This window comes from Ammospiza caudacuta, chromosome 6, assembly GCF_027887145.1.
Source record: "Ammospiza caudacuta isolate bAmmCau1 chromosome 6, bAmmCau1.pri, whole genome shotgun sequence".
In the NCBI taxonomy this organism is placed as follows: domain Eukaryota; kingdom Metazoa; phylum Chordata; class Aves; order Passeriformes; family Passerellidae; genus Ammospiza; species Ammospiza caudacuta.
The window spans coordinates 20,697,907-20,713,569 of NC_080598.1; the positions used below are offsets into that span (position 1 = coordinate 20,697,907).

At 38.9% G+C, this 15,663-nt stretch overlaps 1 protein-coding gene across 2 annotated transcripts in view; it reads left to right on the forward strand.

Moving 5' to 3' along the window:
- The first annotated feature begins 1,479 nt into the window (after window positions 1-1,479).
- CHID1 (chitinase domain containing 1) overlaps window positions 1,480-15,663 on the forward strand; it is a 93,344-nt gene continuing 79,160 nt past the window's right edge. For both annotated transcript variants that reach the window (XM_058807404.1, XM_058807405.1), the window contains exons 1-6: window positions 1,480-1,647; window positions 2,826-2,975; window positions 4,283-4,415; window positions 5,362-5,406; window positions 6,720-6,826; window positions 8,121-8,182. In XM_058807404.1, coding sequence (XP_058663387.1) covers window positions 1,495-1,647; window positions 2,826-2,975; window positions 4,283-4,415; window positions 5,362-5,406; window positions 6,720-6,826; window positions 8,121-8,182 — 650 coding nt within the window. In that variant the 5' untranslated portion in view covers window positions 1,480-1,494. The remainder of the gene's footprint in view (window positions 1,648-2,825; window positions 2,976-4,282; window positions 4,416-5,361; window positions 5,407-6,719; window positions 6,827-8,120; window positions 8,183-15,663) is intronic.

Consider the following 15,663-nt stretch of genomic DNA (forward strand, 5'->3'; position numbering starts at 1 on the left):
CTATCAAAAGCAACCTGCTTTGTCTCATTTTTAGAATGTGGAAAACAAGGGGGTTTCCAGTGACCTTGAAGTCAAAGTAGAAGCATGAGACCTTAATTATTCATCATAGGAATTTCAAGCTTTATAGCAATTCAGCTTTTACCACACTCCATGGATCTAGGAAATATTAGAAGGCTTTCTGCTTTTATTTGCAGTTTATAAAAGACTTTACTAAAATCTTCAAATAATTTTGTACAGGAGGTTTTTGATGTTCTTTGGTGACTGACATTGTTTTTTTCAAGCACTTCTGCCATCATCCTTCTACTTTGTTGCCTAATCAAATATTTGATACTCTCTTTTCCTGTAGAACCCCTAAATCCTTTAATAAATACCTCTGGTTTTTAAAATCTCACTGCTAAGCCAGACACATACAAATACTAGCAAGTTTGTTGAGTTGTTGATTTCATGTCTATTTCATTGAGTACATTTCCATTGAAGCTTTAAGGTTCCTTGTGCCACAGTACTCAGAGGCTCAGTTTTGTGGTGTGGGATCTGCACCTGATGTTTTGAAAGTTTGAAACAAAGCACTCAAACTTTGAGCAGCACTTGTTATCAGTGCCAGTAGAACAAATCTTATAAATATGATTTCTAGAAATGAGCTTGTAGGTCTTCAAAATGAGTGGTAGAGTAGTATAAAAAGCAAGATAGTTTTTCAAGTTCAACAAAAATTCAGAATATTGGAAAGAACCAATTTTCTTCTCGATCAGGATCTCATATTTATGAGAAGCAGCTTGATACAGATCTAGAGCCCTGGTTCCCCAAATGCCAAATATTTTTTTTTCTGTTTTCTTCTTATTCACTACTGGGAGCTAGGCTGGGAAACCAGTGCAACTTTTAACTGGGGAGAGATTGAAAAACAAACTCTGGCTGTATTTGACTTTGTTTTTTAAAGTCTTCCTACAGATACAAGGTGTGATAGATGAACACACAACAGAACTGTTGTCTGCTAATTCTCAGTTCCTTTATCTGGAGCTAGGGCAAACTGTCTAGAGTTTTCCTTCTAGACAAAAAGGACATGCCCACCCCTTCCCCCTCCTTTTTTTTCTTCAATTTCTGTATCAGTGACTTGGCAAGGAATTGAAAGCAAAGGTCTCTGCTGTTACAGTAAAGGCCCGTAGCTGTAAGCATATAGCTATAATTTTTTGTATCTGTTAATTAATTTATGACACACTGACCAGGCTAGGGAGGAGCAAAAAAAAAGTTATCCTTAAAAAGGAAGTTGCAAGGGTCCAACCCACTTCACGTGTGATACAGCTACTAAAACAAGGGACAGAAAAGGTGTTTGAGACTAGAGGTAATCTCTCACAATGCACTGTTTTTGTTGCCAGAGCAGAAGCACTGCCTTAATAAGTCTGATTCTAAATGGAACAAGATAAGAAAATGTCTTGACTTATTTTAGACAAGAAAACCAAATGAAACTGTTACATTCCTCTGTTCACAGAGATTTGAACCCTTATGTTTTCAGAAGAAGAGAAACTTGACATGGGGAAAAACACCATGAGGCTTCTCTGTGCATCCCTTTGTCTTGCCATGGTATCCTGGCTAGCTGAAGGTACCCTGTCAAAAACAGATGCAAAGAAAGGTGCTACAAAAAAACTGGAGGAAAAGGTAAGGGAAATAACCAAAATTCTTATCTAACATGTGAAGTGAATTAATTGAACTTTGGTAAATGGCCTCTACCTCTGTTAAAACAGTGTTAATGCATTTCCACTGCAGCTGATACTCACAGATAAAACTTGAAACTGTCCTTTCCTTCACCTTTTCTGTGTGTCATAAATGGTTCACTTCTTGAAACACATGATGTAGACTTCTGGAGCTTTATTCCTCTATGCAAGTTGCAGAAACAGGAAGTTTTTATCCCCTCAGGGGACACACTTCCATCTCTTTGGAAATCAGGGTGGGGAACAGTAGTTTGGGTCAAGAGCTCTAGGTCATTTATTGGTGGAATGGAACATTGCCAATGGGAAGGCTGTATCCCGGTGAAAGATTTTGAAGAGCCTTCTAATCAGTTGTTTTTTTGCAGGCAGAAATGATTCAGAGTCCCACAATCATCAGAGCAAGCACAGCCAGCATGCTCAAGTCTCTCTTCACTTGCTGAGCATGTTATTGTTTCCTGTCATTATGCATGTTCATCTGTTACTGTTTGTATCACTTGCTCAACACCTACCAAATTTGCAGGTAGTGAGGGTAATACAAGGTGTTAAGGCAGGCCATATCCCTAAATTCCTTACTATGAATCAATAGATGCCTTCTGCATACCCACCATGAACATCTCATTAGATCTTCTCGTTCTGTTTTTATCTGCTGGGTCAGTTGAAATATCTTCCCTAAAGAAGAGTGTTTAAAATCTTGGCCTTCACAGTGCAGCATTCTCAGACTAAAATATATCCAGTTCAAAAGCTGTCTTCAAATTCTTGGTTAAGAACTCCTAACCCCCTTTTATTATTTTGGGGGTAACATGACAGAAACCATTGGTTAGAAAACAGAGCACCATTAGCTGTCATAAATTATGTTCTTTACTCTTATAATGTCTTGGGCTTTGGTTTTTGTTTATATGCTTTTTACCCTCAAAGTTTATATGCTTTTTACAAACAAAGTAAGCTTACTGATGATGACAATTTCTGAGGACTTGTATGTTTCAGTTCAAATCAAAGTGCTCTGCGTCATTTGAAAGGAGTGCTCAGAGTTTAATGAAGTGATTTATTTTGCTGTTGTTTTTAAAGTCTGTTGCCATTGAAAGTGTCTGTTTCATATAACTTCTTCTAATAACTGTCTTCTCTTCACAGAAGCTGCATTCTGATAAAAATGTTCAGGACAGGGGATTGGTAGTTGTGGATCCAAAAGCAAAGGATATTATACTGGAACATAAAAGTTATTGCTCCAAGAAGATGAAGGAACGACATTTTTCAGGAGATGTTCTGGGATATATTACTCCTGTAAGTTGATACAATCAATAAAATATGTGCTTTGAATGAATATGCAGCAGACTGTGCTGCAAGTTTACATCCCTGTTTTAGAAGTATTTTTATAGTAGTGAGGGCTGCTAGTCAAATACAGTCAAATAGCCAGACAAGTATTTGAGATTTGATGTGGGGTTCAGGGGGTCTCAAACCCTTGTTCTCCCATCTGTCTCTTGGAGGATGTCTAGGTCCTCTAGGAGGGTGTGTGTTGTTTTTCCTCTCCCTGGTGTTGAGCAGTGCACTTAGAGCAGGTACTGGGTGTGCAGCTGCAGTGGGGCTGCCGGTTGTGCCTGGATGGGAGCCCCAGACAAAAGGCCATGACCTGGTGCTGATCTTTCAGACAGCAAAGGGCTCGGGGACCTGTGGCAGTGGCCAGGTGACCAGACACTTGGACACAGCAGGAGCCAAGGGCTCAGCAGAAAGACCCCAGACTATCACAGGCATGGAGGGACAAAACCTGGGGATTCCTTTGTTGGGGGTCCCTCTCCAGAGGCACCAGCTCGTGCTGTTTCTGTGTTACTTCACCACAATTAAATTGCTTTAGGGTTCCAGACATCTAGGACTCTGCCTTGGGAAACCCAGGGCTGAGCCAGTGAGGAAACCCTGCCTGACTGTGTGGGTGTGCAGGGACCAGGAGGGACACCCTGGGGTCACTGGAGTCACCCTCAGCTGTGAAAGTTTGGAGTGGTGGTGTTGTGACTGCCAGAGTGGCTCCTAGATGGTCAGACAGGGAAGCTCCCTTAATGCTGGTTTTAACATGGATGAGAGTATTCTGTCAGTGGTGAGTCAGGGGAAATTGCAGTGGAGTCAGAACAGGAGGGCTGCAACTCGAACCTGCTAAATCAACAGTAACAATTGAATGCTGTCAAACTGCTGTCAAACTGATGTCTTTTGCTATCCTGTCTCCTTCAAAGCATTCTTTCTTGAATGATAAATGTTTCATCCCTTTTTTTACAGGATACTTTTCACTCATTTTTGTCTTACACTGGTCAAAAGACAAATAGGTGCCCTATAAATTTTCACCTTTCTCAAATTCTCTTGAACATAAATTCAGAGTCTGTAAATTAAAAACTGTGTGGGAATCTACAAGCCAGTTGCTGTAGCTCAGGAGTACTTTTTTATTTAAATGAAAGCAATATCCCAGCAGGTTTCCTCAAATGAACAAGTAGGGATCTGGCAGATGATTACATTTCTGTTAAAGAGTTTATATCGGTCAAAAGTGAAGTGAACTGTATATCTTACTTCTGAGTCTCTCACTTTTTTTGTCTCCTTTGTTTTTCAAGTGGAACAACCATGGTTATGACATTGCTAAAATATTTGGAAACAAATTTACACTAATCTCACCAGTTTGGTTACAAGTGAAGAGGAGAGGGAAGGAAAGGTTCCAGTTCACTGGGCTCCATGATGCTGATCAAGGTGTTGTTTTTTTTCCTTTGAATATGAATTGCAATATTGTTGCAGACTGTGTAGATTTGGCATACTAGGTGGGTTTTGCTGGCTCTGCCATGTGGTGAAGTACTTTCATCCATTACATTTTTTTGGCTTTTCTTCAGATTGAACTTTTTTCTGTCCTCACCTGCTTGCATAAGTGTACATAGTTTATTTGTCAAAAAATGTAAGTAGAATGATTGGCTTTTCCACCATGCTGTCCACAAAACCCCTCTTAAAAAAATAAAAGGACAAAGATCCTGTACAGGGAAAAACAGTCTTGGTTGTTGTATTGTGCAGCTGTTTACCTGTTGTGGGTTTTGGTTTTTTCCCTTTGCAAAAGCTTTAGGAGAATTTATTTAGAAAGGGAAGAGAAATTTAATTTGAAGAGAATTTTTTCCCTTCATGGTGAGGAAAGTGGCAGCAAGATTAAATTTCAGCTAGTATGTACTAGTTCATGGTTTTGAAGTTGATTGAATGTGAAATTTCATTTGAAATAGCTATAATTCTTACCACGTTAGTGCCTACTAACAAATTCATACTAATGCAATGGCCGCCAGGAGGAGTGAATGGGACACTTTAAAGTATCATCTGAAAAAATCAGACATTCCTCCCAGGTGATGCCTGATGGCTGCAGAAGTGTTATTCTGAGTAGGCACTGGGGTAGCTTTCCGTAGTGAGGTAGAACTAAGCAGGGAGGGGCTGGGTGGGGACTATTGTAAGGCTGTAGTGAATGCTGTGGTGCAGGTTTATGCCTTCAGATTCTGTGCATCACAAGATGTTCTGTCTGGGTGGATTATGAACTCCTGGTCTGTGGCAGGAAGATGTGTATAATGAAGCTATGCTACATCATTCGAAGAATACTTGAAAATATGTTATCATTGTCAACATCATTTATATTTTATCAGCTGTCTTACTTGATACTATTTGACAGGCTGGATGAAAGATGTGAGAAAAGCCTCCAAAAACATAAAAATAGGTGAGTCTCTGGTTTATGTTTATTTGCTTGCTTTTTATCTTCTTTAGCTTCTAGGAGAGGAAAGTAAGACTTTCTTCCAGGTCTGTATGGGAGGAAGGAAGATTACCTTAGCACAGCTGTATGAAGAAGATGTCTGAGAAGAAAAATTAAAGCAGTTAACTGTAGATGGTTAAGTAACTGACGTGTTGGCCCTCTTGATGCCTTTGTGTTTTGCCTTAGCTTCTTGTCTCTGAATAAATCCTGGGTTACAGTGCCCTGCATGGAGCAATACTAGTATATAACACTGTGTGACTCCCTGGGGAAAGAAGTCTTCAAACTTGTTGCTTGGGGTTCTGTATAGTTAAAAAAAAAAAAAAATCCAAATCTGAGTCAGTCAGTCAGACTTTCCTGCATGACAGAAAAGATCTGCTTTGTCTCTTCTCCCCTTGAAGCTGGGAACTCATGGGATGTGCTGCATTGTGTGTCTTTAGGGAAAATGGCAAATATTGCTGTAGAGATTCTGCTGTGCTTCTTACATTTGTCTATAGCAAGAATACTGTAGAACTGTGAAATGCTTCTTGATTCAGAAGGGAGTATGAAATTTGAAATGTATTAGAAAAATTGAATGCTCAGTCAGATATTTTAACGTACTTCAACTGCCAGAGGATAAAGCCTTTGAAATCTCTTTATACTCTTCTAAAATACTCTTTTACAACCAAGGTAGTTAGAAGGGGCTTAGACATAGCTCCATAAAATCCATTGCCTTTTCCTGTGGGCATGATTGTCAACTGTTCCAACATCAGTTTTCCTGACTATTTTTTTAATGTTTTGTGTTTTTAGGAAAAAAATTCACATAAGCTCAAGTGCTTTCCAAAAGTAAAAATTTGTCTTAGGGCATTGAGTTGAGTAGAAGAGTGAAGTGATGTAGGGTTGTGTGTGAAGTAAATTAGAGTTTGAGGTGAACTTTTCTACCTCATTATTTTGGTAGAACAGATGCACAACTTAAAGATTGGTGTCTTGTGTTCTTGCTAGTTTAAGACTCTACTTGAGGCCCTGAGTAGTGGTTCAGTTAAGATCGTTCAATCAAATGGAAGTATCTTCTCTTTATACTTGCATCAGTGCTGCTCATTAATTAAACTTAAACTGGAGAATGTTCTACAGTGTCAATTCATTCTATGCTGCTGAAGTTGGTCAGAGTGAAAAAGCAATGATCTCAGTCATGGGATTTGATTGTATCTCTGCTCGTATCTGCTATATTCTGTTTCTGCAGAAACATTCCATTGTAGATAATAAATTCCTTATTTTCTCTACTGATTGACTACTTTGCCTGATAGTGCCTCGAATTTTGTTTGATGGCTGGACTTACCAAGACTTTGAGAGTGTTTTTGGCAGTGAAGATGAGATAGAGGAGCTTTCCAAGAACATGGTTCTGCTAGCCAAGGTAAAAAAACCTATTTATGATGTTTATAAAATTGTGTGAGATGATACTTGATTCATTTTGTAATAGATGTTTTCTGATTTCTTGTGATTTTGCATTCTATGAAATAGAATTAGCTGAAAGCAATAATGAGGATTCTTGATAGTGTGTCTTAGTATGTGTCCAGTTCCTGTAAATATTAAATGTAGCAACACTTAAGTGCAGGTGACTATGAGTCTAACCTGGGACTACATCAGTCTGATCAACATAACTTTGTTGTCATTGGCAGCTGCACTTGTGATTTTTGCCTGCTTTAAATTTCTTTTACATTTCTATTAGAAATATAATTATTGAGCTGTGGCCATACTGCTTAGTGGTATTTTCTGATGGACAGTAAAAGAGTCATGGGTGCAATGGGTGCTGTTTTCTGTACAGGAATGCATTCAGGCTCAGTGTGGTAAAGCTAAGGAACCACTTTTAATACCAAGAATCACTCATTGGATATGTATTACTGAACAGTTTTGCTCAGGTCTGATCAACCAGTTTCCTCAAAATGTTAAGAGACTAGGGAGAGCAGGAGAGGAATTTTGCTAAGGTTTCTGGCCAACCCCTTTCCTAATGGCTTTAGAGCTATCCCATGTGTGAGAATAGACAAGCTGCACCCAAAAGACATTCAGCATTAGTGATTGATTCATGGCAGCCTGTTTATTTATTGTCAGAATAAGAGTTGTCACTTGCTACATGACATAAAGAAATCTTACAGTGCTTTAGAGGAAGTTGGATGTACTCAGTTAAACTGGATAATTTCTTAAAATTTTTAACCAACATGTCAATTTTAGGTCCTCAGTAACACTTGACCTCTTAAGGATGTCAACTCAAGTACAACAGTATCCTTGATCATGCTAAGAATAAATTATCAAAAGAGAGACTAATTATGGGAGATACTTGGAATCATGTCTATGCTGAATTAGCATTTGTGTCTTCAGACTCAAGAGATAATAAGATTTTTCCCTGGTATACAACTAAAAGTGTGTCAAATTATTTGCTTAACAACCACCTTTCATTAGTGTCTGAATTTTCCTAATACAATATTGGCTTTTTCTGTAAAAGTAGATAAAATGGGTAACTAATAGAGATTTTCAACTTTTGCATGTTTGTGTTTGTTAAATGATTTAAATTTCTCTTGGACTTCTCCATGAAATGCTGTGTTAAAGATGAATCTGGTGTAAGAATACAAAGCATGTTCAATCTGTAATAGTACAAGAAAAATAACTGCATGGTCATTAACTGTGTTTTGTTGACAATTCTCTTTATTTAGAATGAAAATTTTGATGGCTTTGTAGTTGAAGTGTGGAGTCAACTGGGAAATCAAAAGCAAACGTGAGTATAAATCTCTAGGAAGCAATTCCTAAAAATCAGCTCCTTTAAAGCATCCTTTTAATTTGTCCATGTTGATTTGAGTATGTCTTTACAAATAAATACACTTAATTCTAGAACAACTAAAGGTTGTTCTTCTAGTCTTACAATGAAGTAGAGGGTTTTACCTCACTCTACATGAGATCAAAGATTACATCATAATCTTCACAGTGGGTTCATCAGGTTGTATTAGTCTTTCATTCTTGAATTTTGCATGATCTAATTTGTATGAGGAGATAGAGGATACCTCAGTTGCACACTCATTCCCACGTTGGCACTGACCTCTATCATAAGAGTGTTTGCTTTGGGTTACTGGCTGAGGCTTGGAACTGTGTGACAATTTCAAGACCTAAGGCAAACGCCAAACTTTTGCTTCACTAGGAAAAGGCAGAATATGGTGGTGAAATTAATGATTCAGTGCAGGAATCTGAAGATTTTCTGTTAGTTTCTCAGGAAATTCAGGCATGCATTTCTCTAAAGCACTTCCTCTAAAGTTTCTTACAGATCTCTGTTGCCTAAAATGTCTGGGGGAAAATAGCTTCAAGAATGATGCACAGAATGCAAACTTCATTATGGAAGGCTTTCACCTTTCAAAAAATGGTTACTTAAGGTTATTCTGGTTAGTGCAAATGCTGCTGACTGATGGCATGTATTAATTACTTCTCAAACTGAGTTTACTATTAGCAGTCCTACCTTTTCCCTACAAAATTAATACTTGGGAACAAAAAATTGAAACTGCAGAATCTTTTTTAGCTTTATAAAGGGCTCCATCAATTGCCCTGCAATGAGTAATCCTTCTGCTGTATGCTCTTGCTTATAATTAGGTAATTTGCCCGGTTGTTCGTAACAGCTAATCTGTATCCTGGGCTCTGAAGCTACTGCAGTGTCTTAATAAAGTAGCCAAGAGGGTGTCTGAAGCAATTAGTAACTGCCAGTCAGAAGTGGGTGGTAGTGGTCATTTTATTTACTGTGCTTACTGTATTTAAGTAAAATCAATAGTTTTCCTATTAGTTAACACAGATATAAGACAGACTGTGTAACTGTCATTGTAAGACTCACTGAAGATCATTTTAACCACACTGGCATGAAAGTGCTGTATTGCAGATGAAACACATGAGCAAAGCATACTTTTCTATTAGCTCCAGGGTGAGTTTATTTGTGGCATGATAAAAATACTGTTCTCTTCCAGGAGTAATGTTGGTTTAAAGCAGTGTTGTTTCACAGAATCACAGAATTGTGGAATAAACTGAGTTGGAAGGGATCCACAAGGATGGATCATTGTGTCCAGCTCCCACCCCTGCACAGCACCATCCCCAGGAGTCACACCCTGTGCTCTAGTGTGTTGTCCAAAGGCTTCCTGAGCTCTGTCAGGCTGGTGCTGTGAGCACTTCCCTGAGGAGCCTGTCCCAGTGCCCAAGCATCCTCTGGGTGGAAAACCTTTTTCTAATATCCAATCTAAACCTCCTCTGATGCAACAACTGTTACCAGAGAGAAGAGGTCAGTGTCTGCCCCTCCTCTTCCTCTCAGGAGGAAGTTGTAACTGCAATGAAGTCTCCCCTCAGTCTCCTCCATGCTGGACAGACCAAGTGACCTCAGCTGCTCCTCACACAGCTTCCCCTCAAGGCCCTTCACCATCCTCATGGCCCTCCTTTGGACACTCTCTAACAGCTTCATGTCATTTTTATCACATTGTGGCACCCAAAACTGCCCCAGCACTTGAGATGTGGCTGCCCCAGTGCAAAGCAGGGGGGACAATCCCTTCCCTTTTCTGGCTGGTGATGCTGTCCCTGATGCCCCCAGGACAGGGTTGGCCCTCCTGGCTGCCAGGGCCCTGCTGACTGAGATCCAGTTTCCCATAAACAGGACCCCCAGGGCCCTTTCCATGGCACAGTTTATGTGTGTGCTGGACATTTTGTCCAAAAGGACACTATGAAAAACAGCTGTTATAAAATCTGTTAGTATTACAGGAGATACTGCTGTTTAGTTGCCTCAGCCCTCAGTTACCTGAGTGTTATTTAGGTGAAGCACCGCCTCCTATCACTATCTGTCTGTTACTCATAGAAAGGAGTGGAAAGTATTTTCCATAACTTCTGAAAAGGACAGGGTTATTCTCATGTTGTATAATGGTAACTGGATCCTTTTCTCTGAGTAGGTAATGTGTAATTGTGTGTGGCCACTGTGAACAGCACTGAAGGATTATCCTAATTTAAATGTGAGATTATTTGTCAGGAAGGCATAAAGGGAAACAGAAATTAGGAACTGCAGGTTTTCTTCCATTTCAAGACCTGATCTAAGTGCTTCATTGGAAACTCATCAGTGGGTTTTTCCTCCTTTTATTGCTGTGTCCCTAGAAATGGTTGGGATGTTTAAGTTGAACAGTGCCTTGGGTTGGGCTTGCAGCATTCTAAATTATGCCAATTGAGACAGAAAGCTGAAGCTGTGCTCAGTGTGCAGTTACAGCCCTTTTGTGAATGTAGAAGACTCACATCATTACATGGTAATTTTGTCTTATGATGCTTCTAAGTTGTGGGACCATTGTCTTCATTTTGAGATTGCGTTTTCCTATCACTAGCTTTGAAACTCAGTGGCTTGGCTATCCAGTGCCCAAGAGTTTTCCCTAATAATGTTCTTGGAGGGAACAACTTCTTAGAACAGATCTTAAGGGGCAAAATTAAGTGCATTTATTACGTTGGCAAGCCTGTATTTTTTGCACTTTGAGTGCTGTTACTTTGATCAGTTCATTTCCTGTAGTACAGAGCAGTTTTTTCTGCATAAGCATGGGTGGTCTTTGCTTCGCTTGTTCCTGTCAGCAAAGTTGGAGAGGCGCAATGCCTCCTTTAGCCCACAGCGTGGCAATATTGTAACGTGAGTCACACCTGATCTTCCCTCAGCTTGTCTCTTTCGAAAGTGGCAAACACCGGTAGTAGAGCAAGTTCTTAACCTTGGAAAGGTGGGGATTAGTTCGCAAGAGATGTCAGCACAGAGGTGAACCCTAATCCTTTGGAGAGGTGAAGTGCTTGTAGGACAGTATTTGTGCATGCTCCAAATGAAGCATCTGTCATAACTGTTAGGTGAGGTGTAGGCTTTCCTGGTTCAGATCCTTCAAGGTCAAATGCTTGGAAGTAGCTTAACCTGCTTCTAGTTAAAGGGACTAAAGATCATAATGATGCTCCTGGGAACAGATATTTTGCCTTCAAACTACTTTCAGAGCAGTCTGACAATACAAGGAGACCTGCCTAGCTAATACAGTTTATTCATGTTATTTAAAGTGAACATGTTTTAGTTTAAAATAACATTTAAAAAAATCCCTTTTTTTCCTGACATACAAGGAATAATCTCACATAAGCAGTTAGCAACAGGTTATTGAAACTCAACACAGGTGCATAAAAATGCATGGGTATACCCTGCAGCTGCCAGCTTGCTTTATGCAAAGTTAGAGCAGTGGTGTCAATCTAGGAAAAATATTTCACAGAGAATCATTATGGTTTTCATTTTTCAAAACCTAAATTAAGTGCATACCTAGCCATTAAATTAATAAATGGCACTCAATTATTCTATATACTTCATATATCTGTGTTAAGGGGAAAGCTATGGAAATTATTCCTGTGATGTTTTTAACTGTTCTGGAAAAGATCTGAGATCCCATCCAATGCGCTGCCTTAGTGGTGCAGGAACACTTGATACAGTACTTGATAAGCTGGATAAAGGTTTCTTTATCCAGCTTAAAGTGACAGTGGGGGGATTTGCTTATGGAATATTTGTGCCTGATAAAGTGTTTCAGCTGCAAAATCAACATCTACTCTCTGAAGAAAATGTGCAGTGATACTTTCTAGCAGAGTGCACCCAGGAGCAGGTGAGTCTGCAAAAGAATCTAAAAACCTGATGATTAGTGTCCTAACTCACCAAGAAACTGGGCTATGATTTAAAAACTATTTAATATATCAGAAAGCTGGATTAATTGCAGCTGAAGATCTCTTCTCAGTTGACCTCAGGTGAGTAAGTGTCCCCATGAGATACCTTTTTTCAATAGCTGAACCTGAATATCGGATGGGCATTTTCATAACACATGCTCTCCCTTGATGTTGGGGCTTAAGAATTGCCTAAAAGCTTTGTGATGATTAAATTATGTAAGAATCTTCATCTAACAGAATAGCAGAGTAACTATTCAGTAACATATAAATCCTGTGACCAGCCTCTTTAAGAACCTGTGATCACTGAGCACTTTTAAAATTAGATAAACTTAGACACTTCTCTCTCAGCCCTTTGTGTGTTTCTAGAAAACCTTTCTTTTTTGAGGTACTCAAGTCAACTTTAGAATTGAGTGCAAATTTTTCCTTTGAGGCCCAAGGAGTTATCTGAGTCTTCAGTTTCCTGTTAATTCTAGCTGGCATCACAGATGAGGTGAAATGTTGCTAAAAAGTTACGCTGCTGGCATCCACTAAAACATGAAATTCTGTGGTTTCAGGCTCACTAAATACCTTCTGTTCTGTGTATTCTTAAGCAGAATTAACTCAAACTAGTTTGGGTTTTTTCTAGAACCAAAACATTTTCAGTCATACTGGTTTGGGGTTATAGAATTATTCTTTAATGCTTAGCAGACTAAAGTCTTAAATTATGTAAGTCCTTTGTGCTGCTTTATTTTGCATATTCATTAAATGTTGATTTATCAGCATTATCAATTTTTATAAGAGAATTGTTTGCCTGAATGTATCTGCCTGCTTTCATGTTAGATATCCTGAGCAGCCTCTTCTCTGGCTGTTCATGTAGAAGCTTTGGTCCCTCACGTCCTACACAGCAATGCATGGTGTGTGTATTTTCACTTGTTTAAAATGGCATTCGGTTCTTTTCTTTAGGTTCTTAATTTTAGAAATAACACCTGTTTCATCTGAAGAACCTGAATTACTTTGATACCTCTGTGTGGGTCTGTTTTGGGGGCTTTATAGTGACCACTTCAGGCTCTTGCAGATGTCTAATACAGATACTTTGAAGTACCCTCTGTAGCACTGGTACCTACTTCTTCCCTGTGTTTTCTGGGAATAGAATTATTAATATACAAATCACAGTGACATCAAATTTAATGGGAGATGAAAGACTGCATCTAAGTGATGCTGCTTCCTTTCATGCTAGCAATCATTGCACAGTAAAAAAGGGTTCAGCTGCCCACCTTTTACCCTAACACACAGGAAAGTAGTCTCCTAATAGAAATCTAAATGAGCTATCCTAAGCAGATGATACCTCAATTCTAATATGTTTTGCAGTCTCTTATAGTTTAAACTACTTCTTAAATAACTTTTTTTCTAAAAGTTTCTTGCCTGATTTTGCAATAAAATATTTCAAGTTATTAATCTCATGGCATTTAAGTTAAGAAATGTACATGGCAGAAATATTGAGAGGTGTGAGCATGCAAAGGCTCTCCTCCTTATTTAGTTAACAGCTAGATAAGACCATGTCTCACTATCTCAATTGTGGGTTTACTGGGTGGGTTTATTTTTCTCCAGAGACCTGGATACGTTATGAAAAAGGCATAATATACTTATAATACTCTCACAGGCTACATAAAAATGCACACAATATTCTGATCAGTCCAGCATTACTTGACAGATGGCACTGCCATCACACAGAATCAATCTGAAAAACATGATTCTTTTGTCACTCTGTGCAGAAGATGACCTTCAGGCATCTTATTAATGTTGGTAGGAGTATAGGGGGAAAGACTCTTCTGGTAGTTGTATCCTTCATGTTAGTCCCTGAAAAATTAATCTATTAATCAAAGATTTGCCATAATTCACTCCAGTTTCTAGGTATTAACTAGGCAGTGAAATGGCAGAAAAGGGCAATTTCTTTTTCAAGTAGACAGCTTTATTTTGTCCAATTTTCTTGACAAGGCATAAATTTTAGGGAGCAGTGACTCCCAATTTGAGCAGAAAGGTGGCTGAAGTTGGAAAGCTGCAGAGCTTTGAAGGGTGGTGTAACTGAAGGGAAGGATATGAAAACCTTTCCTATCTTCTGCAAGGCCTTTAAAATGCATTGACTTCCCACTCTTGTGCACTGAAGTTAACTGTTCTACAAGGTGTTCAAAACACAGTACACCAGCAATGCTGGAAAAGGTGATTTTTGGAAAAATAAACTTGCCACAAACTATGAGTGATGAAAGCTTTATAGGGCTTTATAGGACAAGGTACTTTGAAATCATAAACACTTGGAAAAGTGACCTACCAAATAGTAGTGATAAGAGAAGGCCTGAAATAGCATGAATGAAGTAGACCTTAGTTAGCTCAAGATAGAATCTTAAAGCTGCCAATATTTCAGTAGCTACTCTGAAGTTAAACTTGACTACAGTGAAGTGTCTGGTAAATATTTAATGAAGCTTTTTTAGAAAGATTGATTCTATTCCTGTTTTTCTGTACTTCATTATAATGTTTAAAATGTCAGTAGCTTTTCTTTCAAAATTGCCAATGGTAACATTGGAGAATATTGCATTTAAAACACTGGAAAACACTGTTGGGACACAGTAAAGTTTTAATTTATAGCACAATAAATGAATGTTCTGCTATTGCTCTTTGGAGGAGAGGGAAAAGTGCACATTTGATTTACATCATCTGTCTTGGCCACACATGGAAGTGAGCCTAGATTCAGTCTTTAGCCATTAATCCTGCCTGATTTGCCAGAAAGTTTTCAGGACCCAGAACCCTGGCTTGACAGGTTAGGAAATGGATACTAATTTGAATTTCTTGAGCAAAAATCTGCAGTTTTCCAGCCGTCCTTTTTCTTCTTGACCTCCTTCAAGTTGAAGGTAATTATTTTTCAGCCAGATCAATACTGATTGAAATTTGTGGGGGGAGGGTAGGAAGTGGCTATTTAGATGTAGCCTGTTTTAGAGTCATGAGAGCACCAACAATGCATTCCCACTGCATTCAACAATGCATTCAATCTGCATTCCCACCCCTTTTCCAGACCACAAATCTCTGTCCTGTGTTTACAGTTGTTGGTTATGGTTCTACACTTATATGTTTCAAAATAAGATTTTCTTTGTGCAGTCAGTGTTTTTGTGGGTATGTCACTGCCTTTGTGGCTCACTTTTTGCCTGTGCAGAATGTGAGTAAGGATGTTAACCTTGTTTCTAAATGGAAAAGTTATCTTGTTCTGTACCTATGCTAGGTTTTTTTGTCCCTTCATATTCTGAAGAGTTAAAGTCAGCAAATGTTCTGCATGGAGTAGAGTTCTCAAAGCTCCTGCAGCTAACAAAGGCAGGCCAGGCAGAGAAGAGAGATCCCCACTGATGAACACTGTAGAATAATCTCAAGGCGAGAGGAATTGATTCTTTGGTCAAATTTATTTTATATATAGCATCTCTGACATCTAATAAAAGTTGAGTTATACTGTAGTTCAGGCATAATTAGTTAAAAAGGTCACTAAGCCACGAGATACAAATCAGTGGGAAGGCT